Here is a 19,318-nt window from a genome sequence, read left to right as displayed (position 1 = left end):
ACAAAAAATTACTTTTACAAAAAAATTACATTAAAATAAAACATGTATAATGTAACCATAGAAACCGTGTAATTCAGAAATACACTATTTTAGGCCTTTTTATTTAATAATAAATATAAAACATTTTTTACACAAATTATTTATATTTACTTCTTTATAAAATACTACGTTGTGAGATTTAAATGTAACATAAGATTAGTTCCAGAGTATAAGTATGTCATATATCATTAAAATGAAGTTTCAAATGATTAAATGAAGTAATCGAGATATCTATATATATATATTTATAGTCTACATATATATATATATATATTTATAGTCTACATATATATATATATATATATATATATATAGACTATAAATAGTTGTTAAGTTATACATAAAAAAAGGAAAAAATGGTCAGCAATATATAATAGTCATATAATAGGATGACTAGCACTCAAAGTTAAATATATCTCAAAATTGTGTTTTTAAAAAAATTGGCTTTAGTTCCAAAACAAGTTAAATATAAAATTGTGAAGAACAAAAACATTTAAACATGTTTTATATCCTAAATTGCAATAAAATATATATTTCAATGAGATTTAAAGTTAACCACCATATTGGAACATGTTCTAGAATACAATTTTAAAGTTCTAAATTCATATTTTAACTGTTTCTAAAAAGTAGGTGAACCCACTTGTAAATTAAACTTTTCTGTAAATTTAGTCAATTTTGAGATACCAATGATAAAATAGTTAAGATGGACACACTTTATATCAAAATGTTGGAAAATTCAAACAATAATTATAAAATAAAACAGTAAATAATTATGAAGTAATTGATTTTCTGTGTATTATTCGTTTTACCTCTCTAAGACTAGGGTAGCGTACAATGCCTCCAAGCTTTATTCTCATTACCTTGGGTGTATTAATAACAAAATAAATGCTTTACTTTTCAAGACATATTTATTTTAAATCTATACATGACATTGAAGATTTATACAATTTAATAAGATTCAGATAAGAGTATTCCCAACACCCCAGAAAAGAGTTTTAAGATCCGCAAAGATCCATTAATCTTAAAAATAAGTAAAAAGGAAACTTTTTAGCCAAGAGTATTTTCATATGTGTTGGTTGAGAATGTTGAGAAATATATAATATATATAATTCTTTGTAACGAGAACACATAACAAAACCACAATTTTATGAAGATTTACTGCCCAACACTTTAATTTGCAACCAGCACAACAAATTTCCAAGTGGCACAGAGAATTTGTGGAAAATAGCTTGCTTGCCAATTCTGGGCAAATAATGATCTGCAAAACTGATTGAAGCAAGATGGTTTGTTTTCTAATCTGGTCTTGTAATCTTAATTAATGATTGGGTACCCATATGATACTCCAATTTCTGCACCAGTACCATCTAATGAAAGATATGAAGCCATGAACTAGATATTAAATCACAATGTAACATTTAACCCTAACAACAGTTCATGTCTTTCATTGGATAAAAATGGTGCAGAACTTATCCAGAAGTATCCTGTGGGTGCCCAATCAATAATTAGAAATGACTTGGGTTACAGAAGATCAGAAAACAAACCATCTAGCTGTGAAATTATATTTTAGTAAAATATCAACTAGAGATGATTTTTTGTACTGTATTATCTGCATTGGTAAAACATGTTTGCATCATTGCAACTCATAATATTATTACATCTGACAAGCTTGAAATAGCAAAAACATGTGGAAGCACCAGCTTTTAAAATGAAGACTTATCTTCTACAAATCAATTTTTAGCAAATTTTAGTACAGAACCCCACAGTATAATGTAAGTGGCACACAACTAAAAAATCCAACCCATATTGTTACTCCGTATTGTTGTGGTCTCGATGGAAACACATTCATTCCTTAATAATAAGATAAAATAATAACTTGAAAGTCACTGGAAATAATTATAATCAATGATAAGGAATACATGCCAATTATTTTTATTTATGATTCACACTTGTAACTATAATAAAGCATTCATGAAACCTTATAAAAAGTATGATAAGAAAACTTATTTTTCAGAACATGAATATAAACCAAATTTCAATAAAAAAATATATTTGAAAATGTGTTTCTTTTTAGTTCTGATAATAGTGAAGTATTGAATTATTTAGTATTGATAAGGACTAAAATCTCAAATACTGATATTAAAACTCCAAGTAATAAGGGATAACTAACCTATACTTTTCAGACACATTTTAGTTATGTAGCAAATGCAGGTACCAAAGTCAACATTTTACTTTACAGATCAAATTCTTTAAATGTAGTCTTGAACGACATGTCATAAAACTATGACATAATAAGTTATTTTTAATATGAAGATTTGATTTGAAAATACCAGCCCAAATCAACCAACATGGCAATTGTACATAATATTGTACTAGTCAGTAATAATACATTGGCAACACTTAAATTAATATATAAAATAGATAATTTAAAACTAATCTTAAACATGGAACATAAAATCTATACATTTAATTAACAATAAATAACAAAGGAGCCTAAACCATTGGAATTTTTATAGGCCTAATTCGTAATAACAAATATTAAATACACAGCCAGAAATTAAATCACACTGTAATATTTAACCCTACCGACAGTATCATTATATAAAAATATATACGCATATCTGTATTTCAAGTCTTACAATTCAGAATTTATGTAAAAATCAATAACAATTATAAAAACCAATAACCTGGTGACATTTTAACAAAGAAAATTATTTATGTATGCGCTTCGTCATTATTAACTATAAAAAACAAAAACACCGAGGATTCTCTTCTTCCAAGCATGGTTCAACACCTCGGAAAAATATCTGCAGAAGTTGACAATGTGCTCTGAAAAAATTGAAATTGGTTAAAATTTGTTTAATTGAATCAAATTGATTAGACTCAACATATGAAAAATTCAAAAACTAGATTTGTATGTAAACATACTGTAAGCAACAGGTGAGTTTTATTAATAGGAGAGGGAGTCAGTTCTTAAATAGTACTTTTAAATATCATGTGTCAATACAGATCAGTACTTATATTTTAGCATTAGCTTTAAATAGATAATTCTTCACACTATATTGTTTCATTAACTCTTTAACAGAGAGCTGTGCAGCGTGAGTGGGAGGGGTAGATAGCCATGACAGGTAGCTGTCATGGCTAGAGTATCAATACAGATTGCATTGGTCACGGCAAAGCTGGTTCCATGATTCCCTTCAAATTCTACTGTTCCCTGCCTTTTTTGTTGTTGATATTTTACTTTTCTCAGCTAACTGTTGCTTGTATCTCTAACATATAACCAGCTATCATTCAAAAACCTAGTTACATAACAAAAGATTTACTACAAAATATTTCATACATAACAACCACTATGTTACCGACATAATCTCTATGCACGTTGGAGCAACAGAGTTGTTTGTACACTGAATTGTGCACCTTATGAGACATTGAGAATCCTAATTCACATGGATTACACTATATTATATATTTTGTAATCTAGGTGCCTTTGATGTTGAAACGATGTAAATTGTTTGTTTTGAGCTTCTTCATGGTTGACTTTAATTCAATCTCTTTAGACGAACATGGTTCCAGATTTTAGGAGTCGAGTAACAACAATAACAATAAGTAATAACAATAGATTCCAGACGATGTATTAATAGGAAGGTGAACTGTAGCTAAACTCAACATTCATATTAAATCAATCCTTCCCACCACGGCTACTTTGTGTGTAGAAAATTATGTACTTTGTTCTGATATGTAGGCCTATTGGTTGTGGAATATCTGACATGGTTGAGCAAATATTGTGTACTTTACATATTGGTATATATTGATAATAATAAGTAATAGGATCATGGAAATCTTGCGCTTATGAAAATAAGAATAATTTATTAAATTAAACATTATTAAAATATTTTTCATATAACTCACAGTCTTTTCCACCCCTGACCATTCATATGAATCATTTTATATGAAACTAGTACAAATACAAACCAATATATATATCCAACAATAATTATTGGATTCTTTAACATATATAACAACATGATATTTAACTTAAAATTCCATAACGATTAAAACGATAGCAAATACTTATTTTTACTATCCAATAAAGGAAATAAAAAGTTCCATTATACAATAACTGGTTTTTTAAGAGATTAAATGTTTAATGCAAACAAAACAACATTATTTACCATATGTTAAAATTAGGATGCATCTGAGGGTTCAGAGCAATACAAGTTTAAACTTGATACAAAGTAAAAAATTTATAATTTTCCCATTCCAACTGTAATAAAAACTATAAATGCTTGAAATAAAAATTTACACTTATGTAAAATTACCATGCATTTAAGGCTTCCCCATTGCGGTTCCAATTATAGGATTTGCATGAATCTTCACATTGCTGTTTCTAAAATCTATCTCTAAATATCGCTACGATCAATGATATTCATTAGAATATGTCACTACGGATTCTCCAAAACTGTTTTTTTTTTAACGTTTCTTTGTTTGTAGATTTATGATGGCTTTTGTGAAATGATCATTACATCTTTAAAACCCAATATTTCTTGTTTTTTTCTCTGGCTGGAGGATAACCAGGCTATCGGGTGAACTAACTTAAAAGGAGGTTTATTTGCCACACTTGGAGTAAAATTTAATTTTGTTGTAGAAAAAATATAAAATTTCAAGTTAGGTTGATAAAATGTTAGTAATTTCCTCAGTGAAAACTAATTTACAAGTAAACTATGTTTAATGTTTGAAGCTTCAATATTTATGTTCCCAAAAGTTACAAATGGTGAATCTTATATTAATTATGTGTTTTATGGTACGAAGCCATACAAATGTAAATAAACTACTCAACTAATTTAATATTATAATGTTATTTTTCAGTGTTTTAAAATTAATCAAAATGCCAACAAAATTAAATAGGTTGTTACTAAAAGTTATAGTTTTTCACATATTACTAAGATTTTATTGGCAAATTTCAACATTATAAAATTATGTCCATATTCGTGTTGACAGTGATAAATTATGTTCCAATTCGTTTTAAAATATGTTTGCATATTTAACTATCAGCTCTCAATAATGGCTGAGATTTTGTGATGTAATGATGGGCAATGCAATTTTTCACAAATTCTTGCAATTGATTATGAAGGTGTGACAACAAATCGTTGTGAAGGTAAATGTAGAATTCATTTTATATTATAACGCTTCTTGCTGTGATAACAGTTTTTCTGAAAATTTCCACAATGAGTTAGCAAAATGTTTCAAATAGCTTTTTACCGAGGAAGTATTACTCAAGGTTAAACTATTCTTCAAATCTTAACAGCCAATATTTACGAAGATTTCATGATAAGTTGTTACATCAATATTATTAAGGTTTTCACGAGTTCTCGATGTTAGTTATGAAAACATGCAAATAAACTCATCTCAATATAAATGTTGAGTTTATCTGAAATCGTGTCTAAAACATTGTAATGCACTCAATTGTACACATCATGAGACAATGAGAAAACCTTCTTACACTTTATAATTACACTTTATTTTTTAGCGTAGTAGTCGTCTCTGATGTTGAAACGATGTAAAGAGTTAATTTTGAACTTCTTCCTCACCGACCTTTTTGGATCTCTTCAGACGAACATGACTCCAGATACCAGGAGTCAAGTCTTTACAGCGTCAGATTCCAGATGCTGCACTAAGAGGAAGGTGAACTGGAGCTAAACTCAAAATTCACACAGTAATTTTAATTTAGTAAAAACACTGTAGGTAATAAAAATTCTAACAACTCTGAAGGTGATAAAATTTCTTGTTAAAAATATCACGTTTTTTGTGGAATACACGAATCAGTGACCATTAACTAGTTAAAATTCTCGGTCAGCATATCAACTATGATTGTTAAACATAGATTGAATGAAAATAAAAGTGCAGTAATTATATATGCCAATGGAATTTACCTTATAAAAATGGAAGTATCAACAAGCACTTCTCCATCACAGTTCCAGACAGAGACATCCGTGGCCTCCCTGGACACTGCTTTCACTGAAAACTGAGTAGTTCGATGTACGTCCACAAAAGGCAGGTCATACTAAAACAAATAAAACTTCAGTAATGAACCATCACATTTAAAAATATTAGTTGATGTGGAAAATTAACTGGCACAATTATAAAGAAACACTCTTAAAGCACTTTTGAATACAATATTATCCGTACATAACCGGAAAGATGTTGAAACAACTGCCTATTAGAGTACAACAATCCTTGGAATGAGTTGTTCTTGTTTTCTTCAATTTTCATCTTTGCCTAACCATCAGGAGCTACACTTATCCAAAGAGACCCAATGAAGTAAATGTGGTTGAGGTTTTGATCACAATACCTTGTGTGATAAGATTATCTACCAAAAAACTTTAAACTTTTTCTGTGAAATTATGGTTAGGTAAGTTTATTAGGGGAGATGCTTGTAGGGGGCCAGTTTCGTTCTCTCGCCCGTAACTCAAAAGTTATTTCTATTTTGGACATGTTTTCGAATTCAATGAATTAAACATGTTATTAGGATCTTATGGAATTTATTTAAATACTTAATTTTCGTATTTACTATTTTTTAAGTAATTTTGAAAATAAATCTTGGTAGGTGTACCTTGGGCCACCTTAACTGTACCTTGGGCAACCCCGTATTTTACCATGGGCCACCTCCGTGTACCTTGGGCCAAAACATTTTACATCAAAGTGAAGAGGTAAAAATGAAAAACAAATCAAATAACAAAGTGTATTTAAGATTCAATACAAAGTATATTAGACCTAAATCAGGTTCTTTAATTTTAAGTTAATAGGCCTAATACTTATAAAACCGTGTCTTTATTATAAATAACTAAATTAATTATTCAGCCTAGTTAATTATGTTCTGTGCTCATGTAATTAACAGTCACTAGTAAAATAAGGCCTCATTTCAGTCACATAAAATTTACATTTTGTATCTTGCTCAATTTAGCAAACTTCAAGCCCAGAAAACGATACCGGGAATGACAGCTGTCCCCTTCTACCAACAACTGGGGATGGAAGAATAACAACTATGTCTTCTTCTTGAATTTCCCCCTCATCAATTTCTTGAGGCTATACAAAAACAGAAGACTTCTTTATACGCCTTGTAAATTTAACTACAGGATAACCTTTGACTAGATTCTTTATTTGACCAACGTAATGTTTGATTGAGGTTTTTGTCTCAAACTTTACGAGAACCCATTTATTAAGCTGGTTTTTGATTGGCCCCTCAGAAAATATGTCTTCATCTTTTGCCTCTTCCTTCTCCTGTAGGTCATAACTTTCAATTAGGTCTTTTATTCCAACGTTGCTTTCTTCTGATATAAATGAGGCAAATGAACTGTCTGATGACGAATCTTCAATTTTTCTCTTCTTTGGGCCTACTTTCTTTACTTTCTTTTTATTTTCTTTGGAACTCTTCTTCTCAAGTTTATCATCAAACAGTGAAATCCTAGATTTAGACTTGATTTTTTTCACGTTGATATTTCTTTTCAAGGTCAGTTTCTTCTTTTTTTCTGCTTCAGTTGCTACTTCACTTTTTTTCTGGGGTGTCAGTTAAGATTCTGCATCGACCAGGTTTCCTACCCTTAACAGCAGGATTTCTTCTTTCTGCTTTAGGAAATGGTCTTATTTCCTCTACTGATTTAGGGGTTAGGGGCTTGCCAGTGGAAGTGCTTGGAGTGGAAACCATTGTGATACAAAAACTGTAAGGAATGGGATCCGATGACGATGAGGATCCATGAGCGAAAACATCTAGGCCTATATTAGTAGGACCTGTGGCAGGAGAGACAATCATTGAGCTAGAATGATCAGGGGGGAAACCTGGGTCATCAACCATTTCTTCAGCGTTTATCAAAGTGCTAGTCTGAGGGGAGATGACACAAGTCCTGGACTCTGGGTTGGGCCTGTCACTTACGAGGCTAGCTGAATATTCATGGTCAAGGAATATGTTCCTATTATAAGGCCACACACCAGATGATTTAAACCCAGATAGTATGTTTGAGGGAGTGAAAGCCAATGGGTAGGCCTTACCGCAGATACTTGCAATGTTATAAATTGTCAATGGTTTCCCCGGGTTTGACAAAAACCAACTTTTACAAGAATCGTTGAAATATGTCTTAAAAGGACAAAAATCTCCCCTATCTAGAGGCTGGAGTTTGTGGCTAGTATGGGGTGGTATTGTTAACATAACAATACCATTCCTCTTGCTAGTTCAATGGCCTGAATAGAAATATGAGACTCATGGCTATCCATGATAATCAATACCTTATCATTCTGACTTGGTTTCACGTCCTTAATGAAATGGTTTAAAAATTCTACAAAGACGTCAGTGTTGGACCAGCCAGAAATGTGGCAAGTGCAGATACTTCCAGGCGGGGCTCCATGAAGCATGTGACTTTTGAAATTTACACGAGGAAATACAAAAACTGGCGGAATTGAATTTCCTACTGCATTTATGCACGCAAGCATTGTAGTGTTGAATCCTCTTTCAGTTGAGGTAATCCCTCCTACCTGTTTCAGTTTCTTTGAGGCAATAACCTTTGGAGGAGTGTGGACAGAAGATACTCCCGTCTCGTCCATATTGTAAATCTTTTCTGGTGTAAATTTATATACGCGATACATTGCACAGTTTTGCTGCATTTCTAATTGAAGTTCCTGATTCAAGGACAAGTTTAATAGCCTCCTGCAGATTTTGAACAGACTTTCGGGCGTTTGATCCCTTCCTTGCTCCTTGGCACCTAAAGTAATAAAAAGGCATTGTAAGACTTTATGTATTGTACCTTGGGCCGGCCACCATTGTATTGGTACACAATGATGGTAGAAACAATTTTTAGGTTAAGTTACCTCAACAAATAGTTAGTCTAGAAACCTAATCATAGCATCATTTTAAGCCTATAAGAACACTCTTTATGAATCAAGTATTAAAGTGTTCATATACTTACTTTAAGAACAATGAAGTCGAAACTCAGTCGAAAAATATTTACTTTTGCACTTGCAAAACAAACTTTCACACATGTTCAGACAACAACTAAGGTTAGACATTGGAGTGTTAGCTGGGAAAGGTTCTTGCAGTGATGCCACTACACTGCTACCTTCAAAACTGAAATTCCCTGCATGGAGAGAGAGAAGTACCAGGAGTGGCCTAAGGTACATTGTGGCCCAAGGTACAAGCATCTCCCCTATTAGTGATCACATCCTCTGCAATTTTGATGTATTACATAATAGGTACCAGCTCTAGGGATGTTTTTTGCTCATCACCATTAGTACAGGGTAGCATTGCAACAGTCTGCACTGATGGCCATTCCGGAGGCATTAGTGTCAGCCCGATATGAACTATTCTCAGCAGGTCTGGGTTTACTAAGTTATATATAATTAAGATTAATTTACATTACATTACATTACCTGTAAAAACACAGAGAAAAATATGTTTTGTGGCAGATAACGGGATTTAATAGTCAGTGTAACTCATGTTTTGTGCTTAAGATAAGAATTAATTTTATCTACCTAAGTGTTTTCTAAAATTCATACTGTATACACGTTTTTATCTGAACCTGTGAAAAATGTTCTTTTTTAATGACTATTTTATTAATAGTGGTAGACAAAAAGAATCAAAAATTTCCTAGAGATCTTAAATTTAGAGCCTCCCAAAAATGTTCTCAGACTGCTACCTATTGCCAAAACACAATGGTTGAATTAAGCTCTCACTCTGAGATGTAACTTTGTTACTGAGACCACATCTGCTTACAACTATGATTAACAAAATAAAAACAAACACACAGACCACTTGGTTCTCTTACGTTTGTGTTCTTGGAGAGATGCCATAGGGAGTAACAGTGTTTAACAAAAAGAGTACCATGGTATTAAAGCTAAATGGTCAATACTTACTGCTTTTGTTGAATGTGTATGTTTTATTACCAGCCCTGCATATCATGTTAACAAATTAATCCCTGTAGTAGGGTTTAAAAGTAAATGTTTTTTTTTGTTTAAAATCTCAACTAACAGAAAGCAATTGTTGATCTCAGTTAAGGATAATAAACAAGATTTTTCTACCAGGATGATCGAGTCTGGACTTCCATTTAGTTATTATTCATGCACAGTGTTAAAAATATGGGAAAATATTTAGATGCATGGTTCAATAGGTGAAAATAAACAACAAAGTTCCTCTAATACTATGGTCTATTTCACTTCATTTGGAATCTGTGTCTCTACTTGGATTTTTAAGGGAAAATCAATACCCAAGAACGGAAATAACACTGTAATTTTGAATGTTTGTGTGTCTTATTACAATTTACCTTTCTACTAAAAGAAGAAAAAATATAATTAATAGTTTAAAAATAGTGGAATTTTAAAACTGTTAGCACTCTCATTATTGTATTGATAGAAACTGCCATTCTATCAATTCGAAAAATCTTCATTAAAACACTCCTTGTTCACATTTATAAACATTTTTATACAATTTTCCCTACAACTTCACATTCTCATAACACACGATACTCACGGAATATTGGAGTCGCATCAATGCAAATCAGTAAATCCTTCTCTTCTACATATTCTCTTTATATATCCTATCTTTTGTATAGAAATATCTGTAAATACTTTCCTGACAACTAAATACTCACATCACCTTCAATATATACATGTAAGAAACGCTCAAATTAATGGCTGTATCTTATCAGTGTGGAGGAGGCCGAGGCAATTATCACGGCTGACTACAGACGGACCTGACTTTTGACCTTGCTTCCCCCCTCTTAATGCCCCTTCAACACAGCACCAATGCCTGTAGATGGACTTTTCCTATTTTATACTTTTATTTTTTATTTCATAACAGTTCGTCAAGAAATCTGCCAGTAATATGTTAGGTTGTTCTGCATGTTGACTTTTTGATCCTTATAATACATCATTCCTTAATTTTTCTTCTTCTCTTTAAATCTTTCCTTTAAACTATTTGTAGTATTTACGCTAATAAATCTCAATACCGTATTATGTGGTTTTTTGGCTTGTGTGTGTGTTGATGTTATATGATAATTAATCACCAGATTCAATTCGTCCAAAATCTCCAGGGAAGCAACTCGAGCCTACGCACAGGCTTTTCTGCCCATGTAGGCTCATTTTCTAGGCCACTTTAAATTGATGTGTATAATATTTTTATGTATAATGTTGTTGTGTAAACATTTAACTAGTATAGTAACAAGATAATATAAATTTGATAGTAAATTTGCACGCATGTAAATATTTTTTGGAAATAAATTGTGATTCAATTCAATTCAATTGCTTCGCCGAGGCCTCGCAGGACGGGGCCGATCCGCCTACTGCATCTCAGAATATTTCACTGAAAATTGAAATGAAATGGATCTTAACATATACTTCGATATGTGATACAATTGAAAATATCGACTTTGAAACAACTGGTTGTTTGTAGTGCAGTTTACTATCAATATATCTTACTAAGTCTTAAAATTTTGTTTTTAGACTTTGTACATTTATTTGAAATTATTTATTGTACAAGTGTTTTTGGTCATACAGAAATTGAAATAATAGTTATATGCATCCACACAATTAATATATGTGGTATCCTAAAACAAAAAACATAAATTGTAAGCATTTTCTGCAACTTTTTAAACAAAAAACTATAAAAGCCTTTTACAACTTTACATTTTTTAAATTTTATTTTTGGTTCTCAAAATTTGTATGAATGCATCTAAATTACTCAGATCAGGGTTTTTATATAAGTAACGAAGTAACTTTCAATAATAAAACTGTCAAACCCCTATAAGAGGACAAAATATAACAAAAAACAACTAAAAATCCCAAATCAATCTTAAACCCACAAGTGGTAAATCGATTAGGATACCAGTTCTTGTTGAAAGTAATTCAAGGGCTAAGGGTTAAAGCAAAATTTCATGAAAACCAATGAGAAGACAAAAAACATAAAACGTCAACGTACATAAAAGAAAGCTTATTAAAAGATAAAATTATAATACAGTAGAGTCCCGCCGATCCGAACCCCGCCAATCCGAAAATCCGCCCTAATCCGAACACGGCTAGGAGAAAATATTAAAATTGCTAAAAAGGCAGGAAAATAAATTAAAACCAGTTATTATAGTAAAACGTAAGTTTTATTTCTCAAAGCATTTACTTACTGACATATAGAAACTGAAATTACATTTGAAACGTTAGATGATACATACATTGTACGGAATTTATACTGTTAATAAATGAAACATAGTACTGTACTGTACTGTATTTATAATGTACAAACCCATACGCAAGGCTTAGCAAATAATTTGTACTTTAACTTGGGACACAATAAGGGATAAAAACGTAAAACAAAACACTGCAAAACCCAACACTTTCTTAAGACCTAAAGTCAGTGATCTTCTTTTGACGCAACACACTAAAAACGACTGGACGATGCAATGTTTCGACAACGCCGAATGAACATTACGTCATTGGGAGTAGCAGCGGCAATGTTGCTCGACGTAGCGTAGAGCGAGGTCAAAGGCACTTGCAGCTGCGCTGTGTGGAACAATATCGGTAGTTTGGGCGTCTCCCTCATCCTCACTGCTACATGAGTCATCAGCTGGGACTCCTTGCACCTGTGCCACGATGTCTTCGTCTGTGTACTCCTCGAAGCCTTTGTCATCTACAGCCGTCCACTCATCAACACACTCCTTCTCTACATTTTCCGCCATCCCGGTATTTTTTTTTTACAAGAGGAAGAAGTTCGCATTCATTTACAGGTGGAACAATCTCTTCAACAAACTGCAGATCAGGCCAAAGATTTTTCCAAGATTTCTGCAGAGCTCCTACGCTTGTGTTTCTCCCAAGCCTCTGCCACCCAGAAAATTACATCTTTGATCGTGATTTTCTTAAGCTTTTGGAGAATTGTGAGGTCTTCATTTTCCTCAAGCAGGCTTCGGAGCAGCTTTTTCCGATAATTTTGCTTCAACGCTTGTAGAACTCCTTGGTCCATTGGTTGTAATGATCGAAGTAACGTTCGGTGGTAGAAAAAATGGCTTTTATATCACCAATAACCAGCTCTAAGTCATCCGGATGGGACGGAGCGTTATCTATGAGTAACAACGCTCTATCAGGCAGTCCATTTTTCTTCATTGTAGGCTCTCACGTTGGGCACAAATTGTTTCTCAAACCATTCTTGAAACAAAGCACGATCCATCCAAGCTTTCTTTTGGTTTTTATAGTAAACCGGCAGAGCGTTCATAATTCATGTTTTTAAAACATCGAGGTTTTTTGGATTTACCGATAACCATCAAAGGTATCTTATTGGTGGCGGAAGCGTTGCTGCATGCTAATACGGTTTAGTCGTTGCTTATCCATTTTAAAATCCTGGAGCGGACTTTTCTTCTCTTGAAGCTAGGCTCTTTGTTGGCAACGCTTTGAAATTTAGCCCCGTTTCATCAGCGTTGTACACTTGCTGGGGTGAGTAGGAGGATGTAATTTCTTTGAACTCCTGAAGATACTCTGCGGCTGCGTTTGCTGTCTGCAGACATCTTTTCGCCAGTTACAGTCAGTTGCCTGATACCGTGCCTTTTTTTTCCACCGATCTAAAAAACCGCAACTAGCCGAAAATGACGGATCGCCTCCCATAAGGATGTTTAGTAGAAGCGCCTTTTCTTTAATAAGAGGGCCGGTAATGGGAATGCCTTTTTGTCTCTCTTGAGAAAACCACAAGTAAAGTGCTTCATCGAGTTTGTCATACGATGACACAGTAGTAGTTTTGACGTTTTTCCTAGAGTGTTTTCACTTGGTAACAGAGCAAAATTGTTCGATTTTTTGCCCGCTTCTTTTTCCAGTCACTGATCGTCGCTTTACCGACACCAAATTCAATTGAAAGTTGAGTAGCACTTTCACCATTGTTCTAGTCTTTTGAGAACTTCGAGTTTTTCTTTTAACGTACACGAGTTGTGTTTACGTTTACTAGCCATAATGATATCGGATATACGCACAGAGCAGAGCAAAGAACAAACAAAATTGCAAACCACAAACTACAGAATACACAGTAAGAGCACGTGCTGCGCGTATGGAAGATTGCACTAAACTGTCGTCTCGCCACTCTCGTCACCGGGGTGGGTGGTGGAGGGGGATAGGGGGTGAGGTAGTGGCAGTCCAATAGTTTTGCGCGCCACACTGTTTCAAAGGTCACCGACCATCTCGCCCCGCCCACCACAGACAGGTGGCTTCTACTAGATTCATTACGCACAAAACAATGGCACTCAGTTTCGACCACCGCGATGTTACCGTACAAAGACAGGAAGCTGTAATGTAATATTATTATTACGTTTAAAATACGTACTTACTATTGTTTATTGCATTTGATTATTGTATGCATTTAATTGTTTTTAAAACCACGTAAATTGCACTTGAAAGTTGATAAATGGTACTATTTAACAAACAATCCGCCTAGTCCGAATTTCCGTCAATCCGAACAAGGTTCGGTCCCAATTAGTTCGGATTGGCGGGACTCTACTGTACCATAATTGTTATGAACGGATGAAAAAAACAGGATAAATGCCTGTGTACTACTTTCGTGCAATCCACTTTAGTTAAAAGTAAAGCAGAGCCATTTTGTTAACACAGTTAAGACCTGCACACTCAGAGGTACATCACAAACAGAACACAAAGGAGGATGCTCATGACTCATGAGGAAATGGATAGTTAAGATACTGGGTCCAACTTGTAATCGATATGGGAGAACCTGTAATGGCAAAGAAAATCACAAAAATACAGTCCAACAAATTGTACTCTAAATATCCTTCCTTAGAAAGTATGAGTTTATCCAGTAAATAAAATAAAGAGAAATCAAAAATCTTTTTCAAAAAATGAGACTTGGAGTTTGTATACACCTCTTGGATGTCAAAGTCAATAGCATCAACCTGACATCGTTGCTAAAACACAAGACCAGCAGCTGTATCAGGTGTGATCACCTGATCTAATACTCCATATTTTCACATCATTTCCGACGGGTGAAATGAACGCACTGAGCTTTTTCACTCATAGTATATTTTCAGATAATTTTCTCAATTCAAACTTTATCTGTCACTCCTCATTCTCAAAAATAATCTTACTCTTTCTATTCTACTCTCATCTTTTCCTTTCCTTTTCATCTTTGCAAACTAAGATGGAACAGCATATGATATAGGCTATGCACTCATGGGAGAGCTTGATCAAGAATATGTGATTTTCGGTTTTATTTAGACTTCACTAAGTAAAGCATAGCACTGCATAGAATGACTATTTTTTTAAAAATAAGATACCAATCTCTTTCTGCCAGATTTTTTAGACCTTTAGATATCCACTACTCACAGTGCCGGTTTTAGCACTACCAGCGCTCTGGGCGAGATTTCTTCGGCGCCCCCTAACTGCAATTCAATTACATACGAAAAAAGACTACCGGCGCCCCTGAGCGGTCGCCCAACCGCGCCCTACCCTAACGCCGCTCCTGACTACTCATGAAAACACATGAGTACAATACAGAAAAAATCTTATCCAGTGGACTTTAGTTGACCAAAAAATGTAGAAAAAACAGCAAAGGGTGAACTCGAATCCTACAACCCTGATGATTTGTACCAAGTTAAGGAGAATGAAGTCTTTCCAGTAGAAATCTGAACATCTAACTTGGGCCAAATTGATTACTTCTGAGGAGGACCAACACAAACAAGGAAAGAACTTGAGAAACAAACCAGAATTCTTAGCCTAAAGATCTCATGGTTGAATGGGACACTCAGGAAGAGATTCACGTGGTTGGTAAGAGAACAGTACTTCCCAAATGTTTCTTAAGTACAAACCAATGGTCAAAGAGCTAAATCCAAAACTTATAGAAAGGGTCCCGGCAGAAGAGAGGTTAGAGAGGCCTTTATCTGATGGACCAACTCCAGAGGGACATGTAGTAAAGAGGTGTAGCTAACAAAAGTCACAAAGGGTTTTTTAAGGGAAGAAAAGGAGCAAAATGTACCTATCCAAAGAATAACTTTTAACAAAGTAACTGAATGAATTAACTTTTTATTTTACTAGTCAATGTTAGGACTATATAGTACTTTCTTATATTTTATCTGAAGGAGTAAGGTAGGATATACTTAATACCAGTTTTTAAATTGCTCTCCTTACCTCAGAACAGATTTAAGAAGTAAAGAATGCTACACTGTCCGTAATCATGAAGAAAACAGAGAGACCAGGTTTCTCTAAGCCAATATGACAATGACAGGAAACATGGTGTTCTGATTATCAACTGCGAGATTCAAGAGATGGCTGAATAGCTGAGAGGTAAACAGGAAAGCCTAAAGCCATGGGAGAAGCTGAATATATGGATTATGTGTAAGAAAAGAAATTCCTCTTACAACCACATACTTTTCGGGCAGTGAGGAAGACACAAATTAAATGATTTTTCGGGTATCTTAAATCAGAGAACAAGGGCATGTTATGGCGGTTGAATGGAATATAATTCAAAGGAGTGAAGAGGATAAATATATAGCACTAATAACTACAATTGACTTTCATTCTGCAAACAACAAGAGGAGGGTCCTTGGCCAAACTACAAAACCCAGCTAAGACTAAAGGAAGGAGGAGGAACGAAACTGAAGCCTAGGCCAACTTCACAATAGCTGGTGTTCAGGGGATGGAAGTAGTAGAGAGAACTCCGGAAATCTGCTAGTAAGTGTGAAAAATCTGCTCCAAAAGAAGTAACCAAATATAAAGAAGAGAAAAAGGAGAAACTTACCTATTCGCTCAAGGTACAGGAGCTGTCAGCCTCTGCCACAGAGGAAAAGTCCATTAGCTTAATCCAGGAACTTGGGTCCAAAAAGGAATCATAAGTTCCACTCAGTATTCCACTCAGACCTATGTCTTACATTCCAGGTCCTAATTTATGATGGAACGGTTAAAAGCCTATGCATAATGCTTTCATAACCTGTTTACCTGTTAGAGAACTAATAACAAGAGGTTTGGTGGCAGTGATAATAGAAGTTGCCACCCATTAAGAAATAAAGACGTACCGTTTATCCCAGCCTACTTCCCTAGAATCCATCAACAGCATGTCCTCATTTGAAAGTGATAAGATTGGTGACTACAATATCACATGTTTTACATTATTAATTTAAGCACATGTGTCACTGCCATAGTAATTATTTTACTTCATTCAAGGTATTCAGAGTTAACTTTGGTTCTGTAATAAAAATATGAATTTCTGAGTTTACAGCATGGCTTCTTAGTTACTCAAATCAAATTATGTACTTTGAAGTCTCAGCCACTATGGACTGTTGGACTACTATGCAGAAGGAAAAGGGTGACACTGCTCTTAAGATGTGACATTAATGTCCATGATAAGCTTCTGGAGAAGTTACTACTCTAACATAAATAATAGAGGTAAGGAACTTTTCATTACAAAAGTTAGAAGAAAGGTCTTAGATATAATGTAAACTTAGTCAAAGACCATTGATTAGTGAGATATAACTTGTAGGCCACGGTAAAGAAGAAGGCAACCTATAGGGTTCCTAAATCAATGGACTGTACAGGAGGGGATAGAGAGAGTCCTTAGCAGATGAACAGTACTTTGGTATTATCCAGGAGGCCACTATTATTTTAGGAGTTTCCTTATATGGGACCTAAACAATCTAAATTAGATTGAAGAAGCAGACACATTACTATTAGAAAGAACAGACTTTATTTGACTTACTATGAAAATTAAATTTTGCTATGACAACCGGTTCTTGTTTTCTGCCTCCTGAAAGGAAGCAATGTTAGTGAGAAGGAGGTTACTTTGTCCCTATACATACATTCGTATTTTATTAAAAGTTAAAACTCGAAAATTACGAGCACTCACGTAATCTGAGCTAGAATTTAGGTACTATCTAGAGGGATGTTTTTCCTTTTACGACAAGTGCAGGCACAGAAGCCCATTTATGCATATCAATGCAGGCTTTGGTGGTGCCTTTGGCACTACTAGTGATATTTATGATAACCTAATTTAAATCAAAGTATGTCACGTAATAGTAATAAGTAGATAGGGACAGTATTGCCTACTTCTCGTCAGAAAACAAGAACCGATTAAATACTTGTCATATTGACGTGTATTTTCACAATTAAGTCATATAAAGTCTGTTCTTTCTAATAATATAGTTTTTGGGCCCCGATAAGAAAAACTGTTCCAAAAATAGTGGCCTCCGGTTAATACCAAAGTACCACAGGAACTGATGGATGTTAATCTTTATCAGAAAAGATAATATGGACTTGAGAGATTAGCTGAAATGTCAAAGAACTGGAAAAAGGCTCTGGTTATTTGTGCTATGGAAGGGTATTGACTCTTCTCAAAGTTATAGGCAAATTGCACGCAAATTTCCTATTAGATATTTTACAGTCTAACTGATGAAGTGGAAGAAGATTAAGAAAAAAGGAACGATTTGTATATGTACTTCCGTGGAGACAGTGATGAGGAGAAGATACATTCCATACTATCCACTTGATAGTAGTCTTCCTAAACAATCAACTTAACAATAAAGAAGCAAACTCAGAAAGGATACTGTCACTGTTACATCCCTGAAAGGACACCCTCAATGAAGAATATTCTCCAAAATGTTATAAACTTTGGTGGTGTAAAATTTCTTGACTTAAACAGGTATAAAGTTACAGTGATATGCTGACAACCTAATGCTTATGATCAAGGGTAGACATAGAGGTACTTTGGAAAATCACATCCAAAATACTATACTTACTTACTTACTGCCGTGGCTCTTGGTACCCAAGGTGGTACTTTGCCTCGCCAACACACTGCCTCCAGATCTCTCTATCCATTGCATCTTCTTCCCAGTTTTCTTATGTCTCTTCTGATCTGGTCTCGCCATCTCAACTTGGGCCTTCCTGGTGGTCTTCTGCCCTCCGGATTGTTTACAAGGACGTTCTTGACTAAGGAGTTGTCCTCCTTCCTTAGTAAATGGCCAGCCCATCTCATTCTCCTACTTCTCACCTCGGCCACTATGTCTGGGTCCATACATAGTTGCCTCAACTCTACATTATGTTTTATCCTCCACTCTCCATCTTCAAGGGTTGGCCCATAGATTTTTCTCAATAATTTGTTCTTAAATACTATCAAACGTTTTCCTGTTTTTTTACTTAACACCCAGTTTTCTGAGCCATATAACAGAACTGGTCTTATAATGGTTTTATATATACGGAGTTTGGTTTTGTGTGATAGTAGTCGAGAGCTTAATAGCTTGTGGCATGCTGATAAACTTCTGTGTGCTGCATTTATCCTTTGTTG

General features: G+C 34.2%; 1 protein-coding gene across 1 annotated transcript in view; it reads right to left on the bottom strand.

Moving 5' to 3' along the window:
- Positions 1-928: 928 nt before the first annotated feature.
- Positions 929-19,318, bottom strand: part of LOC124369127 (ceramide kinase) — a 46,822-nt gene continuing 28,432 nt past the window's right edge. Inside the window, exons 7-8 of the mRNA XM_046826890.1 lie at positions 5,967-6,097; positions 929-2,865 (exon numbers count right to left, since the gene is read on the bottom strand). Of these exons, the coding sequence (XP_046682846.1) occupies positions 2,778-2,865; positions 5,967-6,097 (219 nt within the window). The 3' untranslated portion in view covers positions 929-2,777. The remainder of the gene's footprint in view (positions 2,866-5,966; positions 6,098-19,318) is intronic.

This window comes from Homalodisca vitripennis, chromosome X (genome assembly GCF_021130785.1).
Source record: "Homalodisca vitripennis isolate AUS2020 chromosome X, UT_GWSS_2.1, whole genome shotgun sequence".
NCBI classification, from domain to species: Eukaryota; Metazoa; Arthropoda; class Insecta; order Hemiptera; family Cicadellidae; genus Homalodisca; species Homalodisca vitripennis.
The sequence above is the reverse complement of the archived record's forward strand: the minus strand, read 5'-3'. Positions and strand labels throughout refer to the sequence as shown.